At 42.3% G+C, this 13,786-nt stretch overlaps 2 protein-coding genes across 7 annotated transcripts in view; both read right to left on the bottom strand.

The window, feature by feature from the left end:
* LOC108442444 (adhesion G-protein coupled receptor G2-like) overlaps positions 1-4,039 on the bottom strand; it is a 57,269-nt gene extending 53,230 nt beyond the window's left edge. For all 3 annotated transcript variants that reach the window (XM_037547333.1, XM_037547334.1, XM_037547335.1), the window contains exons 1-3: positions 3,855-4,039; positions 2,057-2,125; positions 85-147 (exon numbers count right to left, since the gene is read on the bottom strand). In XM_037547333.1, coding sequence (XP_037403230.1) covers positions 85-147; positions 2,057-2,125; positions 3,855-3,954 — 232 coding nt within the window. In that variant the 5' untranslated portion in view covers positions 3,955-4,039. The remainder of the gene's footprint in view (positions 1-84; positions 148-2,056; positions 2,126-3,854) is intronic.
* A 6,731-nt stretch (positions 4,040-10,770) lies between these two features.
* Positions 10,771-13,786, bottom strand: part of LOC108442457 (adhesion G-protein coupled receptor G2-like) — a 31,987-nt gene continuing 28,971 nt past the window's right edge. The window contains exons 23-24 of one of the 4 annotated variants that reach the window (XM_017722497.2): positions 13,338-13,522; positions 10,771-12,878 (exon numbers count right to left, since the gene is read on the bottom strand). In XM_017722497.2, the coding sequence (XP_017577986.2) occupies positions 13,371-13,522 (152 nt within the window). In that variant the 3' untranslated portion in view covers positions 10,771-12,878; positions 13,338-13,370. Of the gene's footprint in view, positions 13,523-13,786 lie in introns of all 4 variants that reach the window. The other 3 variants (XM_037547344.1, XM_017722498.2, XM_037547345.1) reach the window with 3 other exon arrangements.

Below are 13,786 nucleotides of genomic sequence, written 5' to 3'. Positions count from 1 at the left end.
TTAAGGCTTGGTCTTGAAGAGGACTTGATTTTTTGGGTTTTGGTCTCGACTTGGACTCAGCCCCCTTCAGCTGCACTGACCCACCTGTTGCCGTCATTGCAGTGTCCGCTGCAGTTGATGTGGATGTGGCTGTTTGATTCGTAACCTCTGTAAACAGGAAGAGAAACCAAGGTTCAGGTTCCACACTCTGGCTGTACTTTACTGTCATCTCTCTTTCATTTAAAACAGGCATTGGCCTCATTTTCATTTCTTTCATTGTTTGCATTCACATGATTTACTTATCGCTGCTGTCGGTGCGAAACCTCATGTCTCCATTTTTGGCGATTTTCAGTTTTTGACATACTTTAAAATGCATGTTGGCCTTTGTATTGTATGTAAATTTCACGAGGATGGACCAAAATAAATGGCCAAAAATGAATTCTGGTTCCATTGACTTACATTGAAAATAAAGCATGGGGTTTCCTTCTGTTATAAAGTTACCATTTTGGAGATACAAGGTTTTGTCCTGACAGCAGCGATGTTTTGTTCTACGTATGTAGTGTTAGTATTTTCACAGATGTGTCAGTCTCATCAGGATTAGACATCAGTACTAATTAGAGGTGGAGAATCCAGGCCCCGGGATTTTGTTCCAACGGCTTGACTTCTCTAATTTGCTCAAACCAGCAGCAAAGGGGTTAAGGCAGTTGGAACAAAATCCTGGGGAGGGTTTTTACTTTTTGTACCTGAATTACCCGCCTCTAGTGCCCCCCCCCCCCCCCCCCCCCCGCAAACACACACACACACACACACACTAAAACCCACACACACACTTTGTAGATATTATCTGTATGTAAGTTCTTTCTTCTTCTTGCTTTGTTTGTTTGATACTGTATGTATATTTAATAATTATTTTATTATTTAATTAACTTGATTAATTAACACTTCTATACGTATATTTTCTTTGATATATACGTATATATATATATATATATATACGAGAGAGAGAGCGAGAGAGAGAGAGAGAGAGACAGAGAGAGAGAGAGAGAGAGAGACAGAGAGAGAGAGAGAGAGAGAGAGAGAGAGAGAGAGAGACAGAGAGACAGAGAGAGAGAGACAGAGAGAGAGAGAGAGAGAGAGAGAGAGAGAGAGAGAGAGCGAGAGAGAGAGAGAGACAGAGAGAGAGAGAGAGAGAGAGACAGAGACAGAGAGAGAGACAGAGAGAGAGAGAGAGAGAGAGCGAGAGAGAGAGAGACAGAGAGAGAGAGAGAGAGAGACAGAGAGAGAGAGAGAGAGAGAGAGAGAGAGAGAGAGACAGAGAGAGAGAGAGAGAGAGAGAGAGACAGAGAGACAGAGAGAGAGAGAGACAGAGAGAGAGACAGAGAGAGAGAGAGAGAGAGAGAGAGAGAGAGAGAGACAGAGAGAGAGAGAGAGAGAGAGAGAGAGAGAGAGACAGAGACAGAGAGAGAGACAGAGAGAGAGAGAGAGCGAGAGAGAGAGAGAGAGACAGAGAGAGAGAGAGAGAGAGAGAGAGAGAGAGAGAGAGAGAGAGAGCGAGAGAGAGAGAGACAGAGAGAGAGAGAGACAGAGAGACAGAGAGAGAGAGAGAGAGACAGAGAGAGAGACAGAGAGAGAGAGAGACAGAGAGAGAGAGAGACAGAGAGACAGAGAGAGAGAGACAGAGAGACAGAGAGAGAGAGAGACAGAGAGAGAGAGAGAGAGAGACAGAGAGACAGAGAGAGAGAGAGACAGAGAGAGAGAGAGAGAGACAGAGAGAGAGAGAGACAGAGAGAAAGAGACAGAGAGAGAGAGAGAGAGAGAGAGACAGAGAGACAGAGAGAGAGAGAGACAGAGAGAGAGAGAGAGAGACATGGGCCAAAAGGTTCCTGGTGAGTTAAATACTGCATTGCAGCCCTAAAGCCTATATTTTAGCTATTTTTATAATACACTTTCAATACATCCAGAATGTTTTCTGAATATAATATATGATAATATATGTTTATAATAATACATGGATATTTCTAGCAGAAGTTGTGTACAGCAGCTGTGCAACAAACACCCCTGTGTTTGATTAACCCACCTGTTTTAGCAGGGGAGCCCCCTGGAGTTGGTGAGGTTGTGGTCATTGATGTTTGTGTGGTCCCGGAACCTTTAAAACAGAGAGGCCGAAATTTAAATCCATCACAAACTCATTTTGGAAGATTGGTCTTCACGTCCACTGCAGTAGCTGTCCGAATTTTCTCCATTAATGCTGGTCAATAAGAGCGCAATAAACATTACACTAGTTACTAAACTGTAAAAGTGACTCAGGTTTTAACACTACACACATATTAAATATGCACATCACTGCCATTGGAAGTGTAGAAAAGAGGTGAAGAAGAGGGTGCAGGCAGGATGGAGTGGGTGGAGACGGGTGTCAGGGCTGATGTGTGACAGAAGGACAGCAGCAAGAGTGAAAGGGAAGGTTTACAAGACAGCAGTGCGTCCTGCTATGATGTTTGGTTTGGAGACTGTGGCTCTGTCTAAAAGACAGGAGGCTGAGCTGGAGGTGGCGGAGATGAAGATGCTGAGATTTTCGTTGGGAGTGACGAGGCTGGACAGGATTAGAAATGAGCAGATCAGAGGGTGTTGGTGTGAAAGTAGAGGAGGCAGTGGATAGGGCAAGATGGAGGCAGATGATCCGCTGTGGCGACCCCTAAAGGGAGCAGCCGAAAGATGAAGATGAAGATGAAGAAGAAGAAGAAGAAGAAGATATATATATATATCAGTTTTTTGTACCGGAGTCGCTTCATTTTTATGTTATTTCTAGGGCTGTAACGCACTATGAGCCATTCCAGTTCACATTTCCACTAGAGAGGTCTCCGAATCCAAAAAACTTTGTCTGATTTCCCCAAAGCTCCTCCCCTTTAACATTAGCCCTGCTGGTCACCAGAAATCCAAACACGTCTCCCACCCCCACCAGCAGCGCCAGGACTTTACACCTTGTTTTTCCGTCTGTGCTGTGACCACAAAAATAGAACCCTTACTGTCCTGAATGACTCCCACAGTGTAGTCTCTACATGCTCTGACACCCGTAACAGACAATGTTCAGCAACGTGTCTCTGTCATTATCAGTACATGGCACCTTAATACAACAGTGAGTTCCGGCCGCGTGAGCTGATTGGTCGAGAGGCGTCTAACTGCTGTTATTTCACCAGAACATCGCAACCCACAAGCACTATCACTCCACTGAGACGGCGTTGCTAAGCAACAACTGTGACAGCTGTAGGAGACGCTCGAGCCATCTGAACGTTTTTACTTCTCACTTTGACGCAAACAGAAAACGGACACTGTTAAGACCACATCTGACCGACAGCCGATTCCCAAACTGTCGTCTCCACTGAGCAGCTTTTCAGTCGGCAGCTGTGACAGAAGAACAGCTGAACAACCTGGAATCAGCCAGAAATGAACCCAACACCAGTCGCCAAACTAAACGGGCTGTAAGAAGCTTCACAGACCGGCTGGAACAAAACAACATTAATACTGATCTGGACAAACTGACCAAACTGAGCTGAACCTGATATTGGGTCAGTTGTTCTGATTGGGTAAAACGAAAAAGAAGAATGTGCAAGCGGTTATAGGAAACAGCTGAAAACGATTTTTACACGGACTGTACTAGCTGTATCGCCACAGTCCAGTCCACATGATTTATGTGTATTTCATTTGACGAATACATCTGGTGGTTTACAAACTAAAGAAAAAAGCATTGTGGTTTTACTCAAATGCTTCTTGATTGGTCTACAGTCTAATAAACATAATAAGCTTTCAAAGAAATCTAGAAGTTATGAGCCCCAGCGGCACCCTGTACTGATAAGGACCCAAGGTGTGTCTGGTCTTACCTTTGAGAGGCAGCAGGACCAGAACCAGGACAGACAGCAGTACATGATCCATAAGTTTCCACTGGCTGCGGTTCCGTCCAGCAAGATTTAAGTGCACCATCCTTTCCCAGCGTACGCTGGCTGTATGAAAGCTCAGTGCTGCCCACCGCTCCTGACCTCACTGAGCTCAGCTCAACACATCAGGCACATCACGCGTGTAGGGGAAACACTATTTTGGGGAGACAGGACTGTTCCTGTTCTGCAGGACAACAGGAAATGAAATATGCAAAGAATTTGTAAATACTGTATCCCGGTTGGAAATGAATACGAGACTGTGCGTGTAAAGCGTGAGAGGACCTGAATTACAGCTTTCTCAGTAAATCGAACACATTTCAGGCAGGCACAACCACACGGCTCACAAACTCGGCATAAACTGAGGCAAAACTGGTTTTGCATGATTTCTCATGCAGAATTTATCACTGCTGTCAGAAAAAAACCTCGTATCCCCAATTTTGTTGTTTTCCAGTTTTTGCCATAATTTGAACATGCATAGGGGGCAGCCGTGGGCTGGAGGTCAGGGAACTGGCCCTGTGACCTGAAGGTCGCCGGTTTGATCCCCAGTGCCGACAGTCCATGACTGAGGTGTCCTTGAGCAAGACACCTAACCCCCAACTGCTCCCCGGGCACTGTGGATAGGGCTGCCCACCACTCTGGGCAAGTGTGCTCACTGCCCCCTAGTGTGTGTGTGTTCACTAGTGTGTATGTGGTGTTTCACTTCACGGATGGGTTAAATGCAGAGGTGAAATTTCCCCGTTTGTAGGATTAAAAGTATCACTTAACTTATATTTTATGTAAATTTCATGATGAATGGACCAAAAGAAATGATCTAAGATAACCTGGACAGACGTCTGGTTCCATTGACTTACATTAAAAGTAAAGTAGGTTTTTTCTTTCTCCTGTAAAGTGACCATTTTTGAGACACAAGGTTTTCTTCCGACAACAGTGATATAAAACAGATGACAAGAATCTGGACATGATGCAGATTTTTGCTTTCGCACTTTTTCAAGGGTATTTACATCGATAAGGCGTGACACATCCCGACACTCTCCAAAGAAAAAGGCGCATCTCCAAAAAGGTAACTTTACAAGAAAAAGCAAAATGCTCTTACTTTTAAATGCACGTTATTGTAGACGGGTGATTTCAGAGGGATTTTATTGGTCTATTTATCTACACACAATATAAAGGGCAGATGATGAGCTCAACTCATGTAGAAAAATGAAAACGGACAAACTGGACAGGCTTTTTACATTTTTGGGGGACAGGAACATTGTAGGAATCATAGTTCCTGCACGTCGGAGGACCATAAATAACAGCAAGTCATGATTAGTACTTGGTTCCACATCCTTTGCAAACGATGACCAGACGCTGAGTATCTGCTCTGCCAGATCTCCACTTTCAGTTCCTGCTTTGTGGGGTTCGGGGAGGCGATTGTCCGGTCAGGAACATTCCCTATTCTGATCCTGTAAAACTTCAATGTTTTGTCGTGAGGTTCAACACAGCTTCCAAGATACATTAGGGAAATGTTTGGGAAAAGTGATTTGAGTAAACACAAAGATTTGAAATGTTTGTAGACACACAGTCATTAACTTAACACAGTTCATCAGTATCCAGGTGGCGTAGTAATGGCCTCAGCAGCAGGGCGTACAGGAACTCTCTGACTCTTAAAACCAATGAGGCCAGGTGGTCAGCCAAAGTACAGAAGAGAGATGCAGTCCAGTCCAAAGAAACACACAACATGTAAATTAAACAAGAAGGAATGAGATGCTCAATATTCAAATAGAAGTACAGGTGTAGGATAAAGAATATAAGCAAGCGTGCAGACTCAGCTGCTTTTCTCGCATCTCCAGCAGGAAACTTTTCCATAAAAGTGACATCATTTCTTGTAAAATGTCTCTCAGCATTCATTTATTTTATACGAAGTCGCTTCTCATTCGTCAGCTTCTTGTTCCAATTGTCCCGTTCCGCTCTAAATGGCGCCTGAGGTGCCAGAATGTAACACCGTTTAAGGTGGAGCGGGAAAATTCCCACGAGAAGCTGACTTTGTGTTTGAGTTTCTCGTTGCAGATTAAACATATCAGGAAACCAGCTGGAGTGATAATAAACACAAATAAGTCCAATCGTCTGCAAATTATCGGTGCTCATCTTCAGCCCTTTTGTTAGAATTTGTTGCCGTTGCTACGGTGACGAGTAGCCCGCATGCCAACCTTCAGGGTTAAAGTGTAAATGAGCAGATATTGGCTACCTTAACTACAGTGTTTAAGAGCGTTTATCGTTAAATCTGTGTTACAGCTGTGTGTTATAATGATCAGCAGAGCTTTATTTTACTGTAAAGGAGGATTATTTTATTATTACCTGCTGATCTGATTCTGCTGTGGAGCCACGACAGGGCAGTAAGAGAGCCGCATGTTGCTGACCTCTGCTTTAGGCAAAAGACAGGCTTGGCTCCCATGTGGCACAATAATCTCGGCAAGTGAAATTGTTTTATATTTAATCAGTATTCTAATATCTATGTAATATTTCTCATATTGAGATTATAGTAAAAATCTAAGATTCTCTCTTGACTTTTTTACTTAAGTGATTTTATGTAAATTGATCTCTGTATACTGTCATATAAGAGTGAAATAACCAGATATAGAGAAAAGTAGAAGTAATGAAATCCTGTAATTACTGCAACGCTGGAGCAGTGGAGTCATCACTCAACAGCATGGAATAATCTGTTATAACCATGACCAGATGAGGGGTCATTACATACACACACACCGTCTAAGCCGCTTCTCCCTCAGGATCACAGGGGATGCTGGAGCCTATCCCAGCTGTCACTGGGCAGAAAGCAGGATACATGCTGGACAGGTCACCAGGTCAGGCAGGGCAGACACATTCACTCACACCAAGGGGCAGTTCAGCATGTCCAATTGGCCTGACTGCATGTCTTTGGACTGTGGGAGGAAACCGGAGAACCCGGAGGAAACCCACGCAGACACGGGGAGAACATTGAACACTCCACACAGAGAGGACCCTGGTTGCCCGGCCGGGGAATCGAACCCAGGCCCTCCTCGCTGTGAGGCAACAGCGCTACCCACCGCGCCACCGTGCCGCCCTGGGGTCATTACATTTACTGAAAATCACCACTACAATTACAAATAACAGCTATTTGTAAAATATACATGAAAATCAAAACCGGTCATTTGACGTCAACCTATAGAACATGTCTAATTTCTAATTTCCCAGGACGCTATGGGAGACATTGGCCCCTGCCCACCTTCGCCTACACGTCAAAGAGCACCAGACAAACACTCATCACGTAATCCTGACAGGTCACTACACTTCCCTGAAACAAGAGCCAAACCAGCAACAGCGCTGTTCCATTTTGAGTGCAGTTGCTTTAGAAGTACGATGGCTGCATGTTGGTCATCGTTCTGCTGTAAACAGCTGTTACACGGGTTGGAGGATTTGATGGGAGCTGAGCTGATGTGTTTGCATGCGCTGGACCTGCACTCACATCATCGGTCAACTGGTTCCACTGGCGGCTATACAAGCCCAAACAACGATACTATCTCCACCATGTTTGTCTCGGAGAGAGAGACACGCTTTGACTCATGAACAGTTGTTTTTTGTCCACGACTTCCTCCTTTTTCACTTATTAACTTTCCTCTCCTTTGCTGGAAGCTACAGGGTCCTTTATGTGCCTTTAGTGGACGTCCCGTAAGCTGATGCCTCTGTTTTTTGAGATTTGCCAGTGGTTTGCATTTTGTGGTGAGTCGTCTGATATAATACTGCGTCTCTTGTCTTTTTACGGTGGACGATGACGTCTCCAAAGACTTTTAGCAGAATTACACAATTGTATCTTTTTTCCAAATCAAAAAGATCCTGTAATCATCCACCACTGTGGTCTTCGGTGGTTTATCAGGCTGTTGCTATTGAAAGATAAACAGAGGATTCTTACCAAAGTAAACATATTAGGCCTTTGACTATTTCTGACCTTTTCAGCCTTATTATTATTATTATTATTATTATTATTATTATCATTGTTGTTGTTGTTGTTGTTGTTGTTGACTTTTTATTATATATATATTATAGTCAATATCTGGGAAATTATCATTATTATAATTAACAATTATTTATGTGTGACTAATATTTATGTAACATTCAATATTTTTATTTAACATTTATTTCGATTTGTGTACAAGGAATTAGCATAAATAATAATTATTCACTACAATAATAATTTTATTATTTAAAAAGCACAAACAGATTAAATCCATATTTTATCTATATCTTAATCCATCCTAATAATAATAAAAAATCATCATAATTCTGTCCATGTAATGCAGCTCATATTGCTTTAAAGGTGGTTGAATGTATTAAAAATAGTACAGAATATACACACACACACACACACACACACACACAAACACACAAACACACACACACACACACACACACACACATATATATATAGTGCAAAGAAAAAAATGTAACAAGTGTATAATAATAACAACATTATGTAATAATACATTTTAAAAGTATAAATTGGATGCTTGAATAATTAACAAAGAAATTATTTTATAAAAAACAAATACATAATAAGAAAAATTAAATTAAATTAAACTGTGGAAAAACAATGGATTCCTAAAAAAGCTTTAGCAGCTTTATAACATTATGAGTTCTGTTTCCTTGACTCACCATATGAAACATTATATGTGAATCAAATTTGATGACATAGTTTACCATTATTATTATTATTATTATTATTATTATTATTATTATTATTATATATTATACATCCATCCATCCATCCATGTTATAGAGGAGCTTCTACTTTACAGCAGAGTTTCAGGACACAGCTTTATCACATCATTTCCTACACTGGTCCAGTAAAAAGCTTTTATTTTGAAGCTATAATGTGATTGCAAGAGCTGTGGATCAAATGACTTACAGTCCACACTGTCTAGAACTGTGGTTCTCAAACAGGCTCTCCTCAGGTTCCCCCAGTCTTTGTTTTTGCTTTATTCCTATGTTTTATGAGGTGGTTTGGAGCAAAAACCCAACTTCAAATAAAAGCTTTTTACTGGACCAGTGTAGGAAATGAGTCACACACACTCACACAGAACCACTGGGGCAGCGTGGTGGCGTGGTGGGTGGCGCTGTCGCCTCACAACGAGGAGGGTCTGGGTACGATTCCCAAGCCGGATGACTGGGGTCCTCTCTGTGTGGAGTTTGCATGTTCTCCCCGTGTCTGCGTGGGGTTCCTCCGGGTTCTCCGGTTTCCTCCCACAGTCCAAAGACATGCAGTCAGGCCAATTGGACGTGCTAAACTGCCCCTGGGTGTGAGTGGCTGTCTGTCTGTCCTGAGATGGACTGGTGACCTGTCCAGGGTGTACCCTGCCTTCCACCCGATGACCGCTGGGATAGGCTCCAGCAACCTCCACCCCCTCCCAACCCTGAGGGAGAAGCGTCTTAGAAAATGGATGGATGTTCTAGACTTTCTGTCAGGCCTTGCAGTCGTATTATGGGGCAGCCAATAAGAACAGAGATCTTTTAGATACATCACTCTTAAAGGCACGGTCAGAACAGCTGTTATCATTTTAAGGCATTAACAGAGGAAGGTAGCCATGAATTAGAACCGGGACTGAACACTTATGGAAGCAGCCTTGTTTTCACGTTGGGTTTACTGGGTTTCAGTGAAAATACTGGTAACGAAACGGCTTATTGTGAAAAACAGGCTCCGGTGCTCCTTTCTTATCAGCTATTCATCTGAAAGGCTCATCAGGAAGAGGAGCAATTGTAAAGCTCATTTGAATATTAGTCACAAACATCACAAACGTCTGGGTTTCCGCATCGCAGTGAACCAACGAGCTTTTCTCGCTTAAACAGGTGGAACACACTTTTTAACACGTCATCTTTAAGGTCGGACAGACCAAGTACCTTTCTTAAGGTTTCAGTGCTACAGATTTTGGGCTGGACTGAGATCTGGACTTGGGCGCTGTAGAACATTCACCCTTACGTCATTAACCACTCGGCTGCTGCTTTGGCCTTGTGCTTGGGGTCACTCTCCTCACAAAAGTTTCTCTCAAATTTGAGATTTTCAGCAGATCGTCTTGCAGTATCTCCCTGGGTTCTTGCTTAGGAGAAGAATCCCCTACAACACAAATCCGCCACCCTCATACTTCACTGTGGGATCGTGAGTAATGGGATATGATGAGTAATGAACAGTGTTAGAATTTTGGCCAAAGAGCTCAATTCTTAATACACGTTTTAGCTGAATCACTCCGATTCTTTCTGGCAAACACCAGACAAGCTGTGGCAAACAGGCCACTTGTATGCAAAGCTCTTCATATCATTAACCCTCACTCCAGTCTCAGCCACTGAACTCTGTAGCTCCTTTTTTTCTAATTAGTCAGGTGGAACTTAATCAAAAAAGCAGTGGCGCGTTGCCCCAATGGTGGTTCAGTTGCCCCAGTATCCCAGCACCCAACAGCTGCAGGACATTAAAAAGAACGCATTGAGTCCCATTTTAAGGAAAGTTAACATTTATCAAAGTCATGATCTACAAATATATTTACAAATCAAAGCAAATCGCTGTTGTCGGAACAAAACCTCGTATCTCCAAAATGGTAACTTTTCAGGAGAGGGAAAAAAACCTACTTTACTTTTAGTGTAAGTCAATGGAACCAGACGTCTTCCCAAACAATCAAAATAGTCCATTCATCATGAAATTTACATACAATGTAAAGAGCAACAGACATTTTCAAAATATGTCAAAAACTGAAAAATGACAAAAACCGGAGATTCAAGGTTTTCTTCCAACAGCAGCAACATACTGTACTACATACTCAGTAGTGCGTATGAAAATTGTATATGACGCAGTGAGAATGCATATTGATATAAACACCATTTTATTTGACACACATTTAATTGAACAATATCCATCTACAACATCTGATCAGTTTGTAGCTGCACTACAGAAGAAAACATTATGGAACAATATTTAAATAACATAAAATAAGAAAAAGAGCTTATATTGCATTGAAAGCCTACTAATCAGTCCATCTGTATCCGGTAGTTGCTGTATAAATGTACTGTTTAGTTACTGTAACAGTTCTGCATCATTTGGTTATTATAACAATAGGATGTCACAGCGCTTTTGAATAATAAGACAATTTTACAAATAATTTATGTTTAATATACAGCACTGAAAATGAAAGAGCACACTACAGCTGTGAGCAACAGCTGTTCAAGCCACTTATCCACTTAGAACTGAATCGTGACTTACGTCACTCTGCACTCCTACAGACCGCAGAGTTACGGTTACCCAGTCAGCTGGTGAACTGGTTTTCAGAGATAAGCTGGTTGTACATGAAGCACAGGGCAGAGTAGTGACTGGACTGGATGCAGTATATCGTCAGAACCACTGAATGTGCTTTATGGACCAGTGAGTATAATTAAGTACAAAAACAATTACTGATATCAGGTAAGAATGAAACTCAGAAATCAATGAGGGGCCTACACACGTATGCAAAAGTTTGAGCACCCCTGGTTAAATGACACATTCTGTAGGTTTTACGACTGAAAATAAGTTTCAACACCCCTGTTCTGCACATTTCCTAAAGCCCAATTAGAAATCTTATTTGCAGAATTTAACACATTGTGGAAAAAAACCAAAATGTGGCCATCTGAGCAAAAGTCACGGCACGTTTTATATTTTATTTTCTTTCTTTCTTTTTTTTTTAATATCATCAAAGAAATAGAAATTATGCAGAAAAAAAAATTGTGAAAAATTGCCATTTTAAGTTCCGTCCTGTAAAGGATGTGCAAACTAATTTTCACTTCAAAAGTAAACACAACAAGGTATTCGACCAGCGCGAACAAACTTTGGCATGTGGCTGTAGTTTCTATCAAATTTCATCCCAAATGTGTGTGGCAGCCCACAAGACTTGAGTGGTCAGACTAAGGCTACGTTCACACAGTTCACACAGGCCTGAATCTGATTTTCTCTCCAAATCTGATTGTTTTGTTTGTCTGTTCAGATGATCTTGTAAACGTGGTCTGTATGCGACAGTCTGAACAGATCAGCTCCTAAACCGACTCAAAAGACCTGAGCGTCACGCTGCGTCACGGCTCATCCAGAGGTAAACAATCACAACCGCCAACAAACCAGTCGCTCCCGGAGGATCAGCTTCATCTTCACCAGCATCACAGGAGCATCATGAAGCTTCACTGACTGACAGCTGGGCTCATCACACAGAACGTGTTCGAGACGTAAAAAGGGCGCGGCCACTTCTTCGGTTCTCATCTTCGGGTTCTTTAAACTTCACTTTTAGACTTTTAACTGTTCTTTGACGCTGCGGCCTCGTTCTCCTGCGGCCGCGTTCGGACATTTCATTAGAAATCCCTTCAAACGGAGCGTTTTTGAATGAGTCTTTAATCATTTTTGTGCAGAAACATCAGCCTAAATGTTCAGCAGTGCAAAATCACGACGAATGTCGAGTTGGATTGACATAAAAAAACGCCTGAATTCTGATCTGGCCGTTCAAACTAAGTTGCATTGCTGCAGATCGGATATGGATCGGATTTCAGTGCCACATATGAAAGCGTCTCAAATCAGAATTGATCATGTCAGATTCAGCGTGTTTACCTGTTCACACTGACACACAGACACACACCTGTGTCACATCTGAAGGAAAAAATCTGATTTGGGCCACTTTTACCTGCTGTGTGAACGCAGCCGAATGGCTTCCCACAGCTTAAGTCATGATCCAGCCCTCAATTAAACACACTTCCCTGGAAAACTGGAAAGTGCACATAATGAGTACCTTTGGATGCTTTGTATGTCACTTCCAAGTTATGTATACTGACAACATATTACCCATTAAAAAACACTGGACCTGCCACGATATCACGTGTCTCCTAATTTAGATACTTATTGTCACATATCTACGTCTGAGGTGGGCTCCTGAGTGATCGTTCTGTCCGTACACGCGTTCCCTACAAGTTAAAAAGATCAGTGTTACATCATCACTGTACAATGAAAGAACTGAACACACACAGAAAGCCAAATTAAACACCTGACATCTTGCATTTTCAACATCCCCACTTAATAAGACAGTAGTAAGCTGATCAGACAGGAGGCAAAAACAACGAACGGGCTTTAAAGAACTGGAGAACCTAAATCTGGTGCCTTTCTGATCATGTTCTCGCAGGCAAACAGTAAACATGTACTTAGTATGTGAGAATAATGTTCCACTGACCAATAACTGGCCAATATATGTCACCATACTTCTCTACTGTCAACATAAACTGGGTGTTGGGTAACGCTTCCGTAAGCATTCCCCTGACCAATCACAAGGCTGATTTCTCTGGCCCCGCCCACACAAGTTTCAGAGTTGGAGAAACTTGCTGAGCTAAAGCAACCCTGCATTACCAAAAGCTGGCAAGCTAGCCCACCTGTCTGTAGCTGCCTGCTGCCCAGTCATTTGTTTATCCACACAAGAACACTGTTCGTTCATCCTTTCCTTCGCTTGTAGCTTCGTCTGTCCATTCGCTCGTCCGTCCGTCCGAGACATTTTTTGGTCCTGTTACCATCACACAGCTGGATAATGATTTTAGTTCTGTATGAGTGGCGGAGCAGGCTAGGAGTGTTAGACAGAGAGCTGTCAATCAAGGTGCTCATTAGCCACGCCCACAAATGTCTAATCAGTGTTTTTTAAGCCACGTTTTATCATATTTACATCTTATATTTTTGAGCCAAGCTTTGCTGGATTATTAATTGAACATTTTAGCATCCTATACACATTTTTAACATGTTACTCTCAACCACAAACAGATCAAACGATGCTTCAGCCACACCAGAGTAAAATGTGGCCTGTGTAAAATTGGCTTTATTTGACCAAGAT

Source organism: Pygocentrus nattereri, chromosome 18 (assembly GCF_015220715.1).
Source record: "Pygocentrus nattereri isolate fPygNat1 chromosome 18, fPygNat1.pri, whole genome shotgun sequence".
NCBI lineage: Eukaryota > Metazoa > Chordata > Actinopteri > Characiformes > Serrasalmidae > Pygocentrus > Pygocentrus nattereri.
This window is presented reverse-complemented; position numbering and strand designations above follow the sequence as displayed.